The sequence below is a fragment of the Saimiri boliviensis genome, chromosome 11 (assembly GCF_048565385.1).
Source record: "Saimiri boliviensis isolate mSaiBol1 chromosome 11, mSaiBol1.pri, whole genome shotgun sequence".
Classification (NCBI taxonomy): domain Eukaryota; kingdom Metazoa; phylum Chordata; class Mammalia; order Primates; family Cebidae; genus Saimiri; species Saimiri boliviensis.
Genome location: NC_133459.1, coordinates 75904835 through 75926670, shown reverse-complemented (window position 1 = coordinate 75926670; position 21836 = coordinate 75904835). Strand labels below are relative to the sequence as shown.

Genomic DNA, 21836 nt, shown 5'->3' with positions numbered 1-21836 from the left:
TTAAACACAGAAGTTTTCAACCATTTCAGATCATTATTATATTTCCCATTATGGCCGGGCGCGGTGACTCAAGCCTGTAATCCCAGCACTTTGGGAGGCCGAGGCGGGTGGATCATGAGGTCAATAGATCGAGACCATCCTGGTCAACATGGTGAAACCCCGTCTCTACTAAAAATACAAAAAATTAGCTGGGCATGGTGGCACGTGCCTGTAATCCCAGCTACTCAGGAGGCTGAGGCAGGAGAATTGCCTGAACCCACGAGACGGAGGTTGCGGTGAGCCGAGATTGCGCCATTGCACTCCAGCCCGGGTAACAAGAGCGAAACTCCATCTCAAAAAAAAAAAAAGAAAAAAGAAAAAAAATATTTCCCATTATGTTCATCCCATATATTTAGAGAATTCTGTCTTCCCATCACAGATGTCAGCAGAAGTCTAGGGCAGCATACACTCGCTCTAAAATCATAAGCACCATACTCTGAGCTGCTTGTCCAGTTGCCAATGATCAGCAACTTTGAGATCTGTGTTGCTGATCCTTCCAACACTGTCCTCAAACCTCACTCATAATAATAAACTAACAGTCATATAGTTGTAAATACTTATCTCATTTGGTCCTCATAATAAGCCTAGGAAAAGCATATTTATCATTCCATTTGATGAATGAGGAAATTGAGGCACAATCATTATGAATAATGAAGAATGAATGAATGAGGAAATTAAGGCTTGCCCAAGATAACACAGCTAATAAACAATAGAATTAGATCTCAAACAGAGGTGATATAATTTTAAAAATTAAAAATGTTTTTTTTTTAAAGAAGGTATAGAGCCCAAGGTCTTCTGACCTAAAGAACAAAGTTTTAGGTTATAAATGTCCAAAGTGATCTATCACCTTTGAACTCTGAATTTTTTTTTGACAACCTTATTTTTCCATTTTCCATTTCTTTATTTCTACTAAAGCTGTTTCTCATCAATATCTCATCATCGTCTTCAGATCTCAGACATTACCTATTTTCACAAATCATCGTGTCTATTCTGGCTTTACAGACCTCTGCTCAGATCCTAGCTTCCATCCTATAATCCTCTGCCCCCTTGACTTCCTACATTTCAAGTCTTGCTGATTCGTAGTTTGGGCAAATGGACAAGTAAAATGTTAGAAATACGTAAGTATTATATTTCTCAGAATGATTATTCTAAAATGAGGTTCTACTAAAGCAAAAGTACGGCAAATCATAAAGATTTATGAAGATATTCTGACAATGACAACTTTGTGGTTAGTCAAACTATTACAACTCAAATCAAAAGTGGGTTTTTAAAAATCAATTTAGCCTCATTTCTTAATTGCATGTTTTAAATCCTTATTTTTATTTTAAATTTAAAAGTACAAGTCTCAATTGGGCACAGTGGCTCATGTCTGTAATCTTAGCACTTTGGGAGGCCGAGGCAAGCAGATCACCTGAAGTCAGGAGCTCGAGACCAGCCTGGCCAACGTGGTGAAACCCCATCTCTACCAAAAATACAAAAATTAGCTGGGCATGGTGGCACATGCCTGTAATCCCAGCTACACAGAAGGCTGAGGCAGGAGAATCGCTTGCACCCAGGAGGCAGAGGTTGCAGTGGGCCGAGATAATAATGCCACTGCACTCCAGCCTGGGTGACAGAGTGAGACTCTGTCTCAATAAATAAATAAGTTAATTAATTAATTAATTAAAGTACAGGTCTCTTCTCTTAAACCAGGTGTCAGCAAACTATGGCTAACAGCAGAAATCCAGGATGGTGTGTACCCCCCACCACAGCCCACCATCTGTTTTTATACAGCCCATGAGTTATAAATGGGTCTTACCTTTTTGAGTGGTTGGGGACAAAAAATCAAAAGAAGATATTTATGATGTGAAAATTACATGAAATTCAAATTAGTGTCTATTAATATGGTCTCACCGGGAAATATGCATGATCATTCATCTAAGTATTATCTGTAACTGTTTTCACGCTACAGGGGCTTAGTTGAGTAGCTGCAACAAAGACCATATGACCCACAAAGTGCAAAATATTTACCATCTGCCTTTTACAGAAAACATTTGCCAACTGCTGTCTTAACTATACACAGGTTTTATTATAAGTATGCTCTTAATTTTCTGATTAAGTTATTTACATACTTTTTGTCCTTGGAAATGTTGAGACTTAGACACTAATCCCAGCTACTCCAGAGGCTGAGGTAGAAAAATCACTTGAACCCAGGAAGTAGAGGTTGCAGTGAGCTGAGATCACGCCACTGCACTCCAGCCCGGGGACTCTGTCTCCATTAAAAATAATAATAATAATATGAGCAATCTACGACAAACCCACAGCCATTACACTGAATGGCAAAAGCCAGAGCATTCCCCTTGAAAACCAGCACAAAACAAAGATATCCTCTCTCACCACTCCTATTCAACATAGTATTGGAACTCCTAGCCACAGCAATTAGGCAAAAGAAAGCATTAAGGGCCTCCAAATAGGGAAAAAGGAAGTCAAACTATCTATGTTTGCAGGTGATTATGTTTCCATATCTGGAAAACCCCATATTCTTGGCCCAAAAGCTCCTTCAGCTGATAAACAACTTCAGCAAAGTTTCAGGATACAAAATCAATGTATAAAATTCCCTACTAACATTCTTATACACTAACAGCCAAGCCAAACACCAAATCAGAAAGACAATCTTATTCACAATTGTCAGAAAAAGAATAAAATATCCAGGAATACACCTAACCAGGAAGGTGAAAGATCTCTACAATTAGTAAATATTTTAATGACTTTGAAAGTAAAAATTTTGATGAGGAAGCCAAGAAAGAACCCTGTGGGGCAAGATGACAGTTAGAGGTATAGTTATGAGTTCATAATTTTTTTTTGAGAGAGTCTCCCTCTGTTCCCCAGGCTGGAGGGTGGTGGCGTGATCTTGGCTCACTGCAACCTCCTCTTCCGAGGCTCAAGTGATTCTCCTGTCTCAGCTTCCCAAGTAGCTGGAATTACAGGTGTGCACCATGCCCAGCTATTTTTTGCATTTACAGTAGAGGTACAGTTTTACCATATCGGCCAGGTTGGTCTCAAATTCCTGGCCTCAAGTTATCCACCTACCTCAGCCTCCCAAAGTTCTGGGATTACAGGCTTGAGCCACCATGCCTAGCCCAATTCATAATTTCTAATAAACATGTTCTCTAATTCTACCACTGAAAGGATCTAGAAATAATGCATTCCAGTAGCAATGTATGAGCATAGCTAATACCGGAACTTGACTTTCAAATGTCAATCTCTAGTAAAAATCAGAGCTCCTTAGAGAAATGGTTGATTCTAGGCCTGGGGAAAAAGAGATGCAAGATAGGTCTAGAACACCGTGTTGTGCCAGAAAGTAAGAACCTACTCAATAAAATGACAGGAGCCATGTCAAAAAGACATGGGGGCCAACTTACAGGGATTTCTGCAGGCCAAGTCTCAGGAAACTTGAGCATCAAAATAATTGATAGTAATAGACTATAACCCATTGAGTAAAATATAAAATCATGTACACATGTTGACAATAAATAAGGGCAGCTTATTCCCTAAAATAAAATGCTTTCAGAGAAATATATAAGGAATGATGGAATTAGAAAAATAATCATTTATTCAACCATTATAGGAAAAATTAATTCAAGCAAGACTCATCAACAGATACTAAATCTGTGCGATGCAAATAAGAAAACAGGATATTTTCATAATATCAAAGCATCTCTCCACAATTACTTATCACAAAGGAAAATAATTTGTAGTAAAAAAGACTGGTGGACACTACCTCAGATAAGTGACAAAAATTAACATCACAATGAGACAAACCAACATCAAGTACCTTCTGATGCAGGGCACTCAGAAAGACACAGCATCACTTATGTCATTTTCCTGCCAAAAACGCACAGTCTAATAATCAACATGAGGAAACATCAGAAAAACCCAGATTTAGGGACATTCTATAAAAGGCTGAGGAACTATTCTAGATTAAGGAAGACTAAAAAGACATGACAACTATTCTAGATTATAAAGACTAAAAAGACATAAATGAAATGCATGATCTTAAATTGGATCTGTATGGGGGGGGGAATAATAAACACAATTAGGATAACTGATACAACTAAAATGTGAACTATAGATTAGTTTAAAAGTATTATATCAATATTAGACTTGTGAATTTCATAATTGCACTGTAGTTATATATAAGAGAATACCCTTGTTCTTAGTAATTACACTCTGAAGTATTGAGGGGTAAAAAGTATATATGTGTGTGTGTGTGTAAGAGAGAGAACAAAAAAATCAAACATGGCAAATGGTAAAAATTGGAGATTTGGGGCCAGGCGCGGTGGCTCAAGCCTGTAATCCCAGCACTTCGGGAGGCCGAGGCGGGTAGATCACGAGGTCAATAGATCGAGACCATTCTGGTCAACGTGGTGAAACCCCGTCTCTACTAAAAATACAAAAAAATTAGCTGGGCATGGTGGCGCGTGCCTGTAATCCCAGCTCCTCAGGAGGCTGAGGCAGGAGAATTGCCTGAACCCAGGAAGCGGAGGTTGCGGTGAGCCGAGATCGCGCCATTGCACTTCAGCCTGGGTAACAAGAGCGAAACTCCATCTCAAAAAAAATAATAATAATAATAATTTTAAAAAAATAAAAAAAAATTGGAGATTTGGATAAATGATGTATGGGAGTTCTTTGTATTATTATTACAGTATTTCTGTAAGTTTGAAATTATCCTCTCCCAATTTTTTAAAAATGTCACCAACTGTGCGTACAGTATAACATGCATCTCTCTTCTAAGTTGAACTATATTTTGGCAGCTTAGACTATGCCTTGCTGTCTCCTTTGCTACTATGTCCTATGTCTCCACAGCGCTAGTGACTAGTACTCTGAGGCAGGCACATGTTTGACAAAGCATTTTTTTAAAAAAATAGAAAGACAAGCTCTGAATGTCAGAGGCTACGTTTTAAAAATCCACACATGTTTGTGAAACTTCCAAGCCCTTCTCTGCTGCCTGTGCCTCATGTCCTGAGCTTCCCTTGGATAATCCCATATGACTTTCCCAAACACAGATTTTCCATTTGGTCACTCACTCAACCTTCAGGGCAGTCATATCTTTTGCCGAGCTAAAAATAGCCATTCTATCAAGTGGGATGCAAAAGTCCCATTTACAGTTAAGAAGATAACTTCCCTAAGATTATTTTTAATGATGACAGTGCATCAGCAAATCAGGATTTGTACAAAATAAAGGCACAAAATATGCCCTGTTGCATGAAGTCTATCATTAATTCTTAACTGAGTTAGTAGAAGTCCCAGCTCTGAAGTCAGACCTCACAGATCCAAATCCTAAATTTGTCCAGCTATTTAACTTTGGGCAAGCTACTTAACCTTCCTGATCCTGTTTCCACACCTGTAAAACAGGGTTGGAAATAGGACATATCCATGGATCTCATAGGCATCTTTTTGAGCAAAAGAAGCCAAAAGTAGTGTAGTATATAATATATGATTATAAGAAGTTCATGGCAATAGATGGCAAAATAATGGCTACTTTACTGGGAAGGGGCACAAATGAGCCTTGTGGGTTGCAGAAATGCAATTTATCCTGATCTGGATAACAGTTAAAGAGGAGTGAGTATGTAAACATTCACTAAGCTATACATTAAAAATGCCATGAAACCCCGTCTTTAAAAAAAAATTACTTGCATAATGAAATTTTTAAAAAGCCTTATATCACAACAACAACAAAAATGCAAAGAAAAAATATAATATCAACCAAATAGAATTGTGAGGATTAAATGCGAAATTGTATGCAAAGTGCCTAGTACGTGCATTCTATATAAGTCAGTTATTATAACTACTTATTACAATAATAGAACTGTTATGTTTAAGAGATGAGTCTACCTTTTTCTCCTCAGTTCTTATTTTTATACCATTTCAAACTTTTCTCTTGCCTTTGAAACTCTATATTGCTCTCTTTGTATTTGAATAACAGAATTATAATTGGCCCTGGGTATCCATGGGGGATTGGTACCAGGACCCACCACGAATACCAAAATCCTACAGATGTTCAAGTCCCTGGTATAAAATGATGCAGTATTTGCATATAACCTATGCACATCCTTCTATATACTTTAAATCATCTCTAGATTATAATATCTAACATAGTGTCAATGCTATGTAAACAGTTATACTATATTGTTTAGGAAATAATGACACCAAAAAAGTCTGTACATGTTCAGTACAGATGTAATTTTTTTCAACTATCTTCAATCTGTTGTTGGTTGAATCCACTAATACACTCACAGATATGGAAATCTAACTTTTTATACTTCTTAAAGTTTTCAAGAGCATTTTTAAAGACATAAATAAGGCAGTCAAAAGTATGAATAGTTGGAAATAACACTAATTCAATGAAATCAGCCTGAAAGTCATCAGATGTTAAAACCTACAGACATGGAAAAGCTTACATTGATAATCACTAGGCACCAGAATTAGACTTTCCTTTCAGTTAGTTCAAATTCTAGAGGAAGTTTAAACTAAAAGAAAGAAATTCAAGAAAATGATAAACACAAACTGATGTCTGAACATTTTTCAAATGCAAGTGAAACATTACCAATTCATGTATTCTTGCTGAGCTGGCTCTCACTCTGAAGATCATTTCTAACTCTCTTTGACATGGTAGATTTTCTTAAATGTGATTGTCAAATAGGTTACACTGTTATTTTTTAAAACTTACCTTTATAAAAGCATAGCCAACACCATTATCTGTAATGGTAAGACCAAGTGAATCCTCAGATTTATACACATTCACTTCTTTTTTGATTCCTTTCACATGGGCAAACATGAAATCTTGTAGTCCTAATTGTCCTCCTAAGAGTCTTTCCATGTCAACTCTAGGTGTGTTTAAAGTGCAATATAAGATCTGCAAAGAAAAAGAAAAATTCAGGTCCATTTCCAGTTAGAATACATCTGACCATTAATTTATTCATAAATATTTATTGACTGGAATACGCAATTTATGATACAGAGAGTTACATCATAAAATGTGTTTTTATGTTGGCTGGAGAGAATCTGGACACATTTTCATACCATAGCATTAGGTAACATATATTGAGGGTTTCCTATAGGCCAGGCTTCATGCTCAACAATTTACATCCCATTATCTCACTTAATCTTTACAGTAACTTTATAACATACATTGGTATCGCCATATTACAAATGAGGAAATTGAAGCCTGGCAAAATTAAGTAATTTCTCTAAGGTCATACAGCCAGTACTTGTCAGAGCCCAGGATTTGAGTTCAGGTCTTACCAGTTTCAAAGTGGTTTATGCCAAGTGACCTGACATTTTACAATGCTGAAATCAAAGGTGATAGTCCCAAAGGTCTGCATGATGCATATACTACAAAGAAAATATAGGCAAGCCTGTATTTGAAAGTGGTAAATACATTTTTTAAATACAGACAGTTTTATTTATCTTGTATTATAGTGACGGAAAAAAGCAATTTAATTAGTGAATGAGGTGTTAAAATGACTATGTTTTAGAACTAAAATGGACTTCCAGGACTATTAACCCAACCCCTTATTTTAAAAAACAGGGAGGCGGGGGCATGAGATTGAGGTCTGGAGATTTTAAAACAACTGGTACCGATTCATGTGATGGTAGAAAGAGAGCAAAAAAGGAACCAAACAGTGAAAAGTTGTAAGGAGATTTCAAAGGGGCTTTTTATGTTTACCAAGTCTTTATTTGATCTCATTTTCCTTCAGAAATATGACTCATTTGACTAACATGTGCAGTGCTACTCAAGTGTGTCAACCATAATCTGGGAAACTTGTGGGGCCCAAATTATAGAAGAAGAGAAGCAAGGTTGCAAAGATGTCATCGGTTAAGAAGCTAAATTCAACAAACATGTATTGACTAGCTGCTATGTAACAAGCCAAAGAAGGGCATTTTAATATGGCTGTTACATGCCAAAATGACTAAGTGACATTTATCAGGTAATGTCCACCACAGACACCGCAAGCCCTTCCTCCAACCCGGATCCTTACCGCAGGCCTCACTCTCAATCCTCTCCCAGTATCCTGGAGTTTTTCACATCAGTCCTGATTCCCACCAGAACCTTGATTAAGCCTTAACACATCCATAATCTGCACGCTGCTCAGAAATAGGGTGCACTGACTACTCACTGAGTGGCTTTTTTAGGCCATGTCAAAATGTATCTGAATCAGAAGAGCTTCGTAAAATAAAGCTCTCCCTCCCTGCTACACAATCAATGGTTAAGAGCATTCGGCCAAGCTCAGACCAAATCCCAGAGGTGTGTTAAAGGAGTTAGTGACGACAAAAAAAAAGGTCACTGGCTACTGACCCCTACCCTGTCCTCTTTTCATCCCAGTCCTTGCTGAGACTTTAATTTAACCCTTTATGTTCCCAGTTAAGGGCAAAATATATTCAGCCTTGCAGATAGTGAGTTTTTATAGATATCCTCTAGTGTAAAAAGTATATTGTTCTCAGTGGCACAAAAAGTCAGTTAAGTCAAGAATGGTGCATATTTCTGATCCTAACTGAAAAATCAATGGCATATTAGTTTGCTGACAAAAATCATTTGAATGGGTAGAGGGGGAAGAAAGTATGTGTAGAAAACAGGTTTTCTGACTCTCCTTCACAAAATGATGGGAAGTAAGTAGAAGAAATAGTTTTTCTCCTTGTTTTTTTTTTTTTTTTCCCCAGTGAACCTGTCAATGGCATGCATAGTGGATCCCAAACACCACCAATATAAAAGCAATTTACCCATTAGATAGGGGGAAAAAAACATCACAATACAATGATGGTCTAACAGGATAGAAAAAAAAAAAAAAAAAAAAAAGAAGATAAAACGGAAATCTCACACAAACTGAACTTCTAATTACCAAGCCTCTTCCTTCGCTTCCTTTCTTTCAACTTTTCACTTGCTTCACTACAGAGCAAACATTAGATTTCCTGCAGGTAGAAAAACGCTTTTCCATCGTGTTTCCTCCCCTGCAGAAGAACATTCCATTCTGGGCAGCCAAAAGTTAGCAGGCAAGGCATTCGTTTCTTTTTTTCTGGAAGGAATGGAGTCAGCTATATCTTTCAGTGAATGGAGCTTCATGGCAAGCTGTGTTGAAAACATGTAGGAATGTGGTAGCCACTGCAAGGTTCAGTAAGAGCAAGGTGGAATAAAAGCTCCATGACTTCAGATCAGTTCTTCGTGGGAGAATAAGAACCTACAACTCATACGGTATCAATGCACAACTATCAGCAACTATACCTCTAAATAGGTGATAAAGGTCGAGAAATTCAAGCATCCTCAATGATTTTATATTTTGAACTGCAAAATAAGAAAGTGATACACTCGTTTCCAAATAATGCAAAGTTCCTGCTCATTCACTCATCAAAAAGCAATGAACATTTAAATCAAAAGGAACTTCAAGAATCAACTGTGAGCTTTCCTACCCTCACTCACACTCACATGATAGGGAAGAAAACAATAAAATTAACAGTGAAGTGGCCATATTATCAATGTTCCTATAAGAAATATTTGCTTTCAAAATCTAAGTACATTACACAACGGGCAGTGAAAGGCAGCGCTTAACTTTTTTTTAATATATATAACACTCTCTGGTGGACGAACCAAACTAAATCAGAAAAGATTTGGAAACTAAATTCATAACAAGGTATCATGCAACATAAGGAAAATGACTGATCCACTAGATACAATCTTAATGATGTTTTTCATTGTAAAATGAAATCCTTAACACCAACAAATAGAGATGGGGTATCTCTATTTGTTGCTTTACTGCCATCATTGCCTATTTCCACAACAGATGGAGTACTCACGACTATTTCATTTTCTAGAGCATCACTGCACAATAAAAATACAGTGTAAGCTAAATAATTTTAAATTTTCACAGTAACAAAAGTAAGAATAGCTGAATTAATTTAATTTACAATTATATAACCCAGTATATCCAAAGTATTGTCATTTCAACATAGAATCAATATAAAAATTATTAAGATAGTTTATATTTTTTAAGTTTTTAAGATCTAGCATGTATTTACCCTTTCATCTTGTCTCAATTTGGAAGAACCAGCCACATTTAAAGTGCCCAGTATCCAAATATAGCTAGTGGTTACAATATCAAGCAGTTCAGCTTTAGAATCTCATGTATATAGGCTGGGTGGAGTGACTCACACCTGTAATCCCAGCACTTTGGAAGGCTGAGGCGGGCAGATCACCTGACGTCAGGAGTTCAAGACCAGCCTGGCCAACATGGCAAAACCCCGTCTCTACTAAAAACACAGAAAATTAGCCGAGCATGGTCGCAGACACCAGTAATCCCAGCTACTTGGGAGGCTGAGGCAGGAGAATTGCTTCAACCTGGGAAGCAGACATTGCAGTGAGCCGAGATCACACCACTGCACTCCAGCCTGGGTGACACAGCGAGACTTTTATTTTTGAAAAGAAAAATAAAAAACACTTCTAATAGGTAGGGATTTTTTCTTATTAGTTTATTTGTCTTATTACAGGGGTCCCCAACCCCCAGGCTGCAGACTAATACCGGTCCATGGCCTGTCAGGAAACAGGCCACACAGCAGGAGGTGAGTGGCTGGGGGCAAGCGTTACCACCTGAGTTCTGCCTTCTGTCGGATCAGGAGTGGCATTAGACTCTCACAGGAGCATTAACCCTAGTGTGAGCTGCGCAAGTGAGGGTTCTAGGCTGCCAGCTTCTTATGAGAATCTAATGCCTGATGATCAGAGGAGCAACAGTTTCATCCTGAGACCATCCCACTCACCCCAATCCATGGAAAAACTGTCTTCCACGAAACCAGTCCCTGGTGCCATAAAGGTTGGGGACTGCATACTTATCACTCTGCCTTGTCTATATGGAAGGCAGATTAATTGAAGGAGAAAGCAATTGCCCTTTGGGGCCAGAAGATGGAGGGCCTTGAATTATTGCTATGTCAGACATCAACATCTTCAGTATCTATTCCCTTTCCCCCTAATTTTCCTTTGGAAACTTATCTTCCCCATTTTAAGCCATATGGTAGCTTGGGTGGGAGTGACCACATCCTCAGGTTAAAATTGTTTAATGACTACCAGTTTAGGACAAGAAGATCCAAGAATGAATGTATTGGGGTTTGGGGGGAAGAATTCTCTTCTCTTTTCCATAGAAGCTACCAAACAGTGGTTCTCTCTTCCTCGCTTCTTCTAAATTTTGTGAAGTCTAAAATGACGGCATTCAACGGCAGTTGAGTGACAGCTTTTTAGACTGCTGTCTAAAAAGCTGTCACTCAAACATTAGAAGAGTGGGCCTGGCAACAACATTCACATGGAGGAGCACAGAGCCTCTGGCTCCCATCTTACTTAAAGACAGTCAGGAGTGGACACTGGAAATTGTCCACTCTTTTCCCCTCCTAACACAATTCCCAGATGTGTACACTTTGCAAGCACTTTGGAGGAAAATGACTCACATCCCCTGTTCCAGGCATAAAAGTGAACTGGCCTAAGTGGTGGTTTAGGAGTAGCATGTGGCCCAACGCCAGCCTATAAGACACAGAGGAAGATGTCCAGGAAGCTCTGGAAAAAAATTTTTCATGCCTAATAAAGAAACACAGGAACAGACAGTCCCTTTCTTCCTCTTATGTTGCCTTATCTGTATGCGGTCTAGGAATTTCTACCACCATCTTCCTGCCAGCTGAGAAGGAAACCAATGCCAAGAATGGCAAAGCAAAAAGATCAAATAAACCTAAGTCCTTGGTGACACCGGAGAGTTACTCTGTTAACCAATTTGGAGCCCACTCTACCCCTTTTATTTATTTTGAGACAGGGTCTCACTCTATCACCAAGGCTGGAACACAGTGGCATGATCATGGCTCACGGCAGCCTCAACCCCCCAGGCTCAAGTGATCCTCCTGCCTCAGCCTCCCCAGTAGCTGGGACCACAGGCACACACCACCAACTAATCTGTTTATTTTTCATAGAGACATGGTCTCACCATGTTGCCCAGGCTGGTCTCAAACTTGTGGGCCTAAGTGATCCTCCTGCCTTGGCCTCCGAAAGTGCTGGTATTACAGACACAAGCTACCACACACAGCTCTCTTTTATGTAAAATAATAAGTTATCTTGTTTTAGCTAGTTTGAGTAAGTAGTCTTCTGTTATTTGCAGCTGAAAACACACTCTCTGATACACAATCCTATCCCAGAATGTTTAGTTACATGAGTCAATAAATTTCACCAAGCCCTTCTGGGTTGGATTTTCTGTTACTTTCAATTAAAAGGTTCCTAACTGATAAAATGATTATACCTTGTCTCTTTATAATTCTTCACAGTTTAATAGTTCTTTCAGCCTTTTATCTCATTTTATCCTTTAAAAAATATCTAAAGTACATGGTGAATTGTGTTTAATATACTGAGGTTTTATGGCATCCTAATTTCATATTCTATCACCCCTAACAAAAATTTCAGGCAATCCCTCCTCCTTACTTCCAATATCAGTAAAATAAATAATTCGATAGACTGAAACTGTCTAATTCTTGTAATGTTGTTAAACAGAAAGAAGAGAAAACGAAACACAAGAGAAGAAAATAATGGATAAAGAGTAAAGAGTTCTAGATCTAGTCCCAATTGTGTACCCTTCAATCTCAGGGGTTTAGTTGAGTCATTTTGCCTCCTTGATCCTCATGTAAACTGTGGCATTATTAAAGTTTGGTCTACATCAAATGGTCATTAGAAAAATTTCAGTAAATGTTTAAAAGTACTTTTGAAACTAAAAAACCCTCGTGAGGCCAAAGTGAGAGGATCGCTTAAGGTCAGGAGTTCAAGACCAGACTGGTCACCTCAGCAAGACTACCTCTCTAAAATAAAATAAAATTAAATTAAAAACAATTATCTGGGCATGGTGACACATGCCTATAGTCTCAGCTACTTAGGACTGAGGCAGGAAGATTGCTTGAGCCCAAGAGTTCAAGACTGCAGTGAGCTATGATTGTGCTACTACACTCTAGCCTGGGTGGCAAAGCAAGATCCTATCTCTAAAAACTAACTAAATAAATAAAAAGGCTCAATTTAAAGGTTATTATTATTATCACTGGAATACAGGTGCTTCTTGAACAATAATATGTAGACTTAAGCTTGACAGCCTCTTAAAGTACACGACCTAACAGATCAGATTTTGTTCCCTTTTAATATCATAACCAGGATCGATTTCATTTCTCCTATAAAAAAAATTATCCTTCAACTTTTGTTGTTGTTGAAGGATAACTTGCAGCATTTCCTTGCTGTGCATTTATATTGTTACTTTCTTCAGTATTTTCAAATTCTTACCACGTAGTTATGATTATTTATCACTGAAACTCAATATGGCTAGGCAAATAAAAGCTTGAACTATTGCGCAGTCATTAATATCAATTAATATTGCTTTTTCTCTGATGTCACCATTATATACTCCACAATGTGTTTTGCGAACAGCATTAAATAAATCATTTGTCATTCGTGTTTCAAAAGATATTCTGGTCCACAAACAGGTTAACAAATCTCTCCCAAAACACATCAAATTCATGTTTAAAACTCCAGGAAGTCCACTGCCAACTTTTTTTTGTCAAATGCCTTCCTTAAACAGGAACTGAACTGGCCAAAAATCTTACATGTTCTAAAGATCTCTGGAACAAATTATGGGCTTATGCAGCTGGAATTACATTATTTGTATATGTGATTTTAAACATAAGCAGTATTACTAATTATTTTTATATGACTACTCTCCTACATCTCAATCTTCCCCAAAAACTTTGCTTACATTTTTATACTGTATCTCAAATAAACATTATAGAAATAGCAGCCAACGTCATTAAAGAAAATAAAGAGAAAGGCCAGTGCAGTGGCTCACACCTGAAATCCCAGCACTTTGGGAGGCCAAGGCAGGTGGATCACTTGAGGTCAGAAGTTCGAGACCAGCCTGGCCAACATGGTGCAACCCCATCTCTACTAAAAATAAATTTAAAAAATAGCCAGGTGTGGTGGCATACACCTGTAGTACCAACTACTCAGGAGGCTGAGGCAGGAGAATCTCTTGAACCCAGAAGGCAGAGGTTGTAGTGAGCTGAGATCAGGCCACTGCACTCCGTGAGACTCTGTCTCAAAAAAAAGGAAAGAAAAGAAACCATACTTTCATCAGGAGTTAGTACTACATATTTGTACATAAGAAAACCACTTGGATTATGTTTCCTTTGCTAATGACTAAGGTTTTATCTGGGTTGCTCTTATTATCTAAGTCTCACCTTTTCCTCAAAGAGAAAAACAATGATTATTTTACCTCCATCTAAATTATTGTCCTTAAAGTTACAGAAATTAAAAATAACCTAAAACAAATAACAAAATAATTATGGGGGAGAAAAAAACAGCCATGTACCCTGAGTGCTTGAGAAGAAAGGATCAGCTCTAGCTAACCCAAAGGAACAGAATCACATTACTCAAAATGCTTCCAAAAGGCTCTGAGTGTCTTATGCTACATAATCGCCCCCAAAATATTGGGTAAATGTGTCATATCAAGGAACTTCTAGAACTCAAACTAGTCCTCAATTATATACATAGACTGGGCAACTGCTCCTCTCTCTTATTTGTATACAGTTGGGATACTGGCTCCCACGTCACTGGGAGTGCTGTACTGTGAAAGCAAATGAGTTAGGGAGAGGAAGGTCGGTAAGGATTTTTTTTCAAAATCAACATTAAGGTCCAAGAAACACTGATTATTTAATGTACCAGCTACTTTCATATGTTATCTCGTTTAATTCTCAACAATAAATATCTTATGTGAGACGTATCATAATACCATTTTTTATAGATTAGAAAACAAAGATTTAGAGGGGTAAATGGCTTGTGTAGGGTCACATATACAGTAATTGGTAGAAATGGGACTCCAACCCTGGTTGTCCAAGTTCTCTGCCCTACGGTGACTCTCTGACACCTAATATCTGTGTGGGCACATCTAAGTTACTGCCCACTTTCTAATACGTTAGCCCAACTAAATCCTTGTGAGTCAGGTCATGAAGACAAGTATCAATATGCCCTTCACAGGGGAGAAAACAAGCTCAGACATGTTAAGTGATTTGTGTAGGATCACACAGCTAGCAAATGACAACGTCAGAACCAGAATTTGGGCTTTTCCTAACCCATGATACCATAGCTGTGATGTAAATATAAACTCAGCTTTGAATTTAAAACTTTTAGAAAACAGGCATGATGGCACATGCCTATAGTCCCAGCTTTTTGGAAAGCCAAGGTAGAAGGATCACTCGAGTTCAGGAGTTTGAGACAGCCTGGGCAACTCAGTGAGGCTTCTTTAAAAAAAAAAAAAAAAAAAAAAAAGGCCGGGCGCGGTGGCTCAGCCTGTAATCCCAGCACTTTGGGAGGCCGAGGCGGGTGGATCACGAGGTCAAGAGATCGAGACCATCCCGGTCAACATGGTGAAACCCCGTCTCTACTAAAAATACAAAAAATTAGCTGGGCATGGTGGTGCGTGCCTGTAATCCCAGCTACTCAGGAGGCCGAGGCAGGAGAATTGCCTGAACCCAGGAGGCGGAGGTTGCGGTGAGCCGAGATCGCGCCATTGCACTCCAGCCTGGGTAACAAGAGCGAAACTCCGTCTCAAAAAAAAAAAAAAAAAAAAAAAAGGAGAAAGAAGAAGAGGAGAAAGAGGAAGAGAAGAAGGAGAAGGAAGAGGAAGAAGTGGAGGAAGAGGAAGAGAGGAGGAGGAAGAAGAAGAAAGGAAGGAAGTAGAGAGTAGAAGGAGGAGAAAGAGAAAGAAGACGAAGAGGAGGAGGAGCAAAAAAAAAAAACCAAAGCCTTCTAGAAGAGACTATACAGTTTTATACTCTGTATGGAGCCACATACATTATGTTCATTTAATAAACCCCTCACTTTGTAAAACGAGTAGGATAGTTTGCATAAAAGAGCTATTTATAATTAGACTTTAAAAGCCAAACATATTATACAGTAAATATCGAAATAGCAACATATTATTTAATTTAAATTATTATAAATGATTTTAAAACTTCTTCCCACTAATTTTAAAAATGGGTAGTTACATTTGTTTCTTTGTATTATAAACACAGTAATTTTAAATATTAAGCCTGTTACTTTCCCAGTATAATACACATACTAAATTTCTAGGATTTGTCTTACAATATGTATCATTTTACATACACAGTGCCTTTGACTTCATCTTGTCAATAGCTACAGTAATCCAGAAACAAGTTTCACAGGCTGGAAAAGATATAAAATTGGCAACAAGACAGATACTGAGAAACATGATACCGTATGCTGTATTTAGACCTTCATGAGCATAAAGCCCTGTCCTGAACTGTGTAGAACTTTCTATAAATGATTCACTTCTAAATTAGCTGCCCTGGGTAGGCAGTGGCAAGCCTTAAATAAAAGGTGAATCATCACTCTTTGTACTCTTCTCCAGTAGAACCACTTTTTTCAGTATTACTAATAAGTAAAATAATATGACAAATAAGAATTCTATCCGAAAAAAGAAAACCCGTCAAATTTGTATTTTGAATCTACCAAATGACTTCCCAGAATAACCAAAAGAACATGTTATTTTTGCTAATGAAATCTAATAAAGGTGTGTCCAAGAAAATCAAAATCCCAAAGCAGTCCTTGAGACACAAGAAAAGGATAAAGAATTGGAGTAGATGTTAAGTCTTACCCTTGTGGACATTACACAAATACTAAACCAATGAATAAGATAAATCAAATGCATGTAGCGATATATATAATCCTCTCCCACAGTATTTTGACACTCAGAGGAGATACCTGAGCTTATCCTAGTCTAATAATGCTGCAACACTAGATGCCAATTTGAAAGACATCATAAATCACTGTGATTCCCCCCAGTCGGGTGCTGTTACATTTTCCATGCTTTCTGAACCACTTAGCTTCTTAAAAGCCTCCTCTTGTTTAAAACTAAAGATGGAAGAGATTCTAAACTGGCAAGGGGAGACTATAACAGGGGACATTTTATATGTTAGAATAGGATGGTTTATAAAACATGAAAATCATACATAGATATTAGTAAAGAGATTTGTGGATTAAACTTTCCAGTTTAACAAACAAATATACAAATATAATTTGTAAAAGATTGCTGTTAGACTTCAAAAGGATCCTTTAAAAAAAACTTTAAAATTTGTTTGGCAGAAGTTCATAGAGCACTGTGTTCATTTTGGCCCAAGAGGCTGAATTCTAACCCCTACAATGAAATGTCTGAAGAGTGTGTGACATTTAAAAACCACCCAAATGAATAATGGAAAACTGGAAAGCAACCATGATGAGCCATTCAGGTGTCAAGAGGGAGTGACAGGGGAAGACAGTCTATTCCTTACTACTCCCTGGAGTAGGAATTCTGACAGACAGAGATGAGCACTCTATGGGGAAAATGGGCCACCTGAGAAAATACCAAACATCTTGAGAGAGAGAATATGAATTGATGTTTCTTCTAAATTAAGACACCTAAAAGGCATCATAAAAATGTACTACAGGGGTAGGGTGTGGTGGCTCATGCCTGTAATCCCAGTACTTTGGGAGGCCAAGCCAGGCAGATAACCTGAGGTCAGGAGTTTGAGACCAGCCTGGCCAACATGGTGAAACCCCATCTCTACTAAAAATGCAAAAATTATGGTGGCAGGACCCTGTAATCCCAGTTGCTCAAGAGGCTGACGTATGAGAATGACTTGAACCCTGGAGGCAGAGGTTACAGTGAGCCAAGACTGCACCACTGCACTCCAGCCTAAAGGATAGAGAGAGACTCTGTCTCCAAAAAATAAAATCAAAAAAATGTACTACAGGGTTCCCTAAATGAGGGGGATAAATAATTTGGGAGAAAAGAGTGAAGGCAAATTCACTGACCACCTTAGACACTGAAATTATTCATTAGGAAGTTTGAGAGCATAAGAAAATGCACCTATGGGTAGGCCTGGTAAGACTGAATCCTCAAGTCAGGTTAGCCCTGAATCTGGAGTGTGTGTGAGGATTCTTCTAGGTTCAGCGTTTTCAATTTTGAACCATCTCCTGCCCCAGGGATAGAGTAAGCCCAGGAAACTGAGACTGGGAAAAGGTGAAGAGCAGCCAAGAACAGAATTCTGTCACAGACAGAGATACTCAGGCACTGCCCTGGCTGAAAGACTGACCTTTGCCTGGAGTTGTTGATTATCAGCTCCCTGTTCCCCACTCTCACCAAGCAGTTTCTTCCAACTCTCTGCTTGCCAATATTACTGCCATTCCTGCCTGCAAGACTCCTGGTGTTGGGGGAGGCAGAGCACTCAGAAAAGAGAGGGAGAGGACCAAGCAGGGGTGGGAGCTGAAGAAGCTGACAGGCTACTGTGGGACTCCATCCTCAACTCCGAGGAATGTGTCACCACGCCAGAGCCAGGACGAGGAGTACCAGTCTCCTGACTCCAGTCTGGGTGCTGACATTGAGCCCTCGCTACCTGCTTCTATTTTTATAAGCCCACATTCTCCCTCTCCCTAGCCTTCCCCAGATGCCTTAATGCAAAACCTTCCTTATTGCCCAGGAAAGGGCTTATATATTGCTGGCAATTAATAAGTATGTAATAAATTTTCTCACATCACATTTTTCTTCTTGCTCCTTTTATAGCAAGCAGTTTGGTTATAACTGGGATAACTCTAGGTCCCAGTTTATCCCTGTTGTTCCAGAGTCAATACAAATACTATCTCTTTCACGCTCTGAAGCGTCTGGGTTTGGAATATCAATTATATGGTAACCTGTTTATAATGAATTTCTTATTAAGCTGATCAGATCACCATGCTCCCACTTCAAGATGCTGAGACTAAGACAGCATAGGATAAAAGGAAAATCATATGATTTGGATGTTGAGGAAAGGCAGTGGTAGAGTTTTTCTATCCCTTGTAACTGAAGTAACCTTCCGCACATGCCCCAATCCTGGGCTTCTTGGGAGAAAATGGAAGTCCTCACAACTTGTGCATAAGGATCAAGGTTCTAGGAAACTGAATGAATATGGGGCGGTTGGATATTAACTCTAAATGTTCAGCGAGGGGAGGAAGTACAATAACAGAATTATATGCTAGAACAAATTATGTCACAGGTACTCTCTATGCCTAGAAATACGACATGAAGAACTACCTGTATTACTAAAAGGTTATTTTTGGTTTAGAAGAATAAGCATTGACAAATGCCATAAAAAATAAATTGGCATATGCATTATTACTCAAGTTTAACTGAAATGTTCAACTTAGTTAACTGAATTCACTTATTAGAATTATACTAACTTTTATTGAAGGAGCCCTCATCAGAAGAGTCTGGGTTAGTTACTATAACAGAAGTCCATACATGTAGTTTAGACTGAGACGTTATAATCTTTTTTTTTTTTTTTTTGAGACAGAGTTTCGCTCTTGTTACCCAGGCTGGAGTACAATGGCGCGATCTCGGCTCACCACAATCTCCACCTCCTGGGTTCAGGCAATTCTCCTGCCTCGGCCTCCTGAGTAGCTGGGATTACAGGCACACGCCACCACGCCCAGCTAATTTTTTGTATTTTTAGTAGAGACGGGGTTTCACCATGTTGACCAGGATGGTCTCAATCTCTTGACCCCATGATCCACCCCTCCTCAGACTCCCAAAGTGCTGGGATTACAGGCTTGAGCCACCACATCCGGCCTAAATTTATTCTTATTTTCTGGATTTAGACAAAGGGTGGGAGAATGAAAATTTTACCTGGTCTAGAACAGAAAAATTATAAGAAAAATTTGAGGCGTGGCATGGTGGCTCACATCTGTAATCCCAGTACTTTGGGAGGCAGAAATGGGCAAATCACCTGAGGTCAGTAGTTTGAGACCAGCCTGAGCAATATGCTGAAACCCTATCTCTACTAAAAATATATAAATTATCTGGGTACAGTGGTGGGCACCTGTACTCTCAGCTACTCAGGAGGCTGAGGCAGGAGAATCACTTGAACTAGGGAAGCGGAGGTTGCAGTGAGCTGAGAACGCAAAACCACACTACAGTCTGGGTGACAAAATGAGACTCTGTCTCAAAAAAAGAAAAAATTGCAAAAATAAGTGTCATCCAGCACCTTTTTTGAAGAAAGGAGTAACATTTCTCGAGCCATTGTTCTGGACACTTAACAATGCTATTTCATTTAATTCTCACAGCAGTCCTATAAGGTAGGTATTCGTTGTACATTTCATCAGTGAGAAAATGGCTGGAAGGTGGCATCTCCAGGAATCAAACCCAGGACAGGCCACCCTTCTCTGAAACCTTCCTCCCCATCTGATCTCAAAGCCTATGCTTTCCTCTCATTCCACCCCAACTTTCCCAACTGCTACAGGACTCTATAAGCCTGTCAAATAGCCACAGCAACAGGTGACTCTTCAAGATATTACAAAAGCTTGAGACATCATAAATTTTTCTAAAATCACTACCCAATTTTACATAATTTTTTAATTTAAAGTTCAGGGTACATGTGCAGGTTGTACAGATAAACCTGTGTCATGGGAGTTTGCTGTACAGATTATTTCATCACCCAGGTATTAAGCCTAGTACCCATTAGTTATTCTCCCTGATCTTCTCCCTCCTCCCAACCTCCCGCCTCCACTGGGCCCCAGTGTCTGTTGTTTCTCTCTGTGTGTCCATGCATTCTCATCATTTCACTTCCACTTATAAGTGGGAATATGCAGCATGTGGTTTTCTGCTCCTAAGTTAGTTTGCTAAGGATAATAGCCTCCAGCTCCATCCACGTTCCTGCAAAGGGCATGATCTTGTTCTTTTTATGGCTGCATAGCATTCTCTGGCATATATAGACCAAGTTTTATTTATCCAGTCTACTACTGATAGGCATTTAGGTTGGTTACATGTCTTTGCTATTGCGAATGTTGCTGCAATGAACATACACCTGCATGGGTCTCTACAGCAGAATGATCTATTTGGGTGTATATCCGGTAATGTGATTGCTGGGTCAAACAGCATGTCTGCTTTTAGGTCCTTTTCTTTGTTTTTATGGTGAAAAGATATACATATGTTTAGAATTAGCCAGCTGGACTCAGTGTAGATGATCCCAATTTTGTTGGCGACCTCCAAAGCATCGCATCAGGAGCCAGTGGAACATATATATGCCTTCTTCTCTCCATCAGGCCGAATCAGGGTGCTGACCTCGGCCACATCCATGTCACAGAGCTTCTTCACAGGCTGTTTGATCTGGTGCGTGTTGGCTTTAACATCCACGATGAACACAAGTGTGTTGTTCTCTTCTGTCTTCTTCATGGCGGACTCAGTGGTCAGCGGGAACTTGATGATAGCACAGTGGCCACGCCTGCTTCTCCCGGGGGCACTCTTCGGAGGATATCTGTGCTGCCTCCGGAGTCACAGTGTCTTGGGCCACTGGAAAGTGGGTGACATGCAGATCTTCTCTTTTTTGTGGCTGTGGACAACTTTCAACACCCCTTTCTTGGCCTTTAAAGCCTTCGCTTTGGCTTCAGCTTTAGGAGGGGCAGGAGCTTCCTTCTTCGCTTTCAGTGCCATCTTGTGAAAAGGGTCCTGTTTTTATGTCTTTGAGGAATCACCACACTGTCTTCCACAATAGTTGAACTAAGTCACACTTCCAACAACAGTGTATAAGTGTTCCTTTTTCTCTGCAACCTTACCAGCATCTGTTATTTTTTGACTTTTTATAATAGTCATTCTGACTTACATGAGATGATATATCACTGTGGTTTTGACTTGCATTTTCTAATGATCAGTGATGTTGAGCTTTTTTAAATATGATCATTGGTC

General features: G+C 39.0%; 1 protein-coding gene across 2 annotated transcripts in view; it reads right to left on the bottom strand.

Moving 5' to 3' along the window:
• The window catches only part of GIPC2 (GIPC PDZ domain containing family member 2), an 84510-nt gene that overhangs the window by 43626 nt on the left and 19048 nt on the right, over positions 1 to 21836 (bottom strand). For both annotated transcript variants that reach the window (XM_074381055.1, XM_003921388.4), the window contains exon 2: positions 6749 to 6934. In XM_074381055.1, the coding sequence (XP_074237156.1) occupies positions 6749 to 6934 (186 nt within the window). The remainder of the gene's footprint in view (positions 1 to 6748; positions 6935 to 21836) is intronic.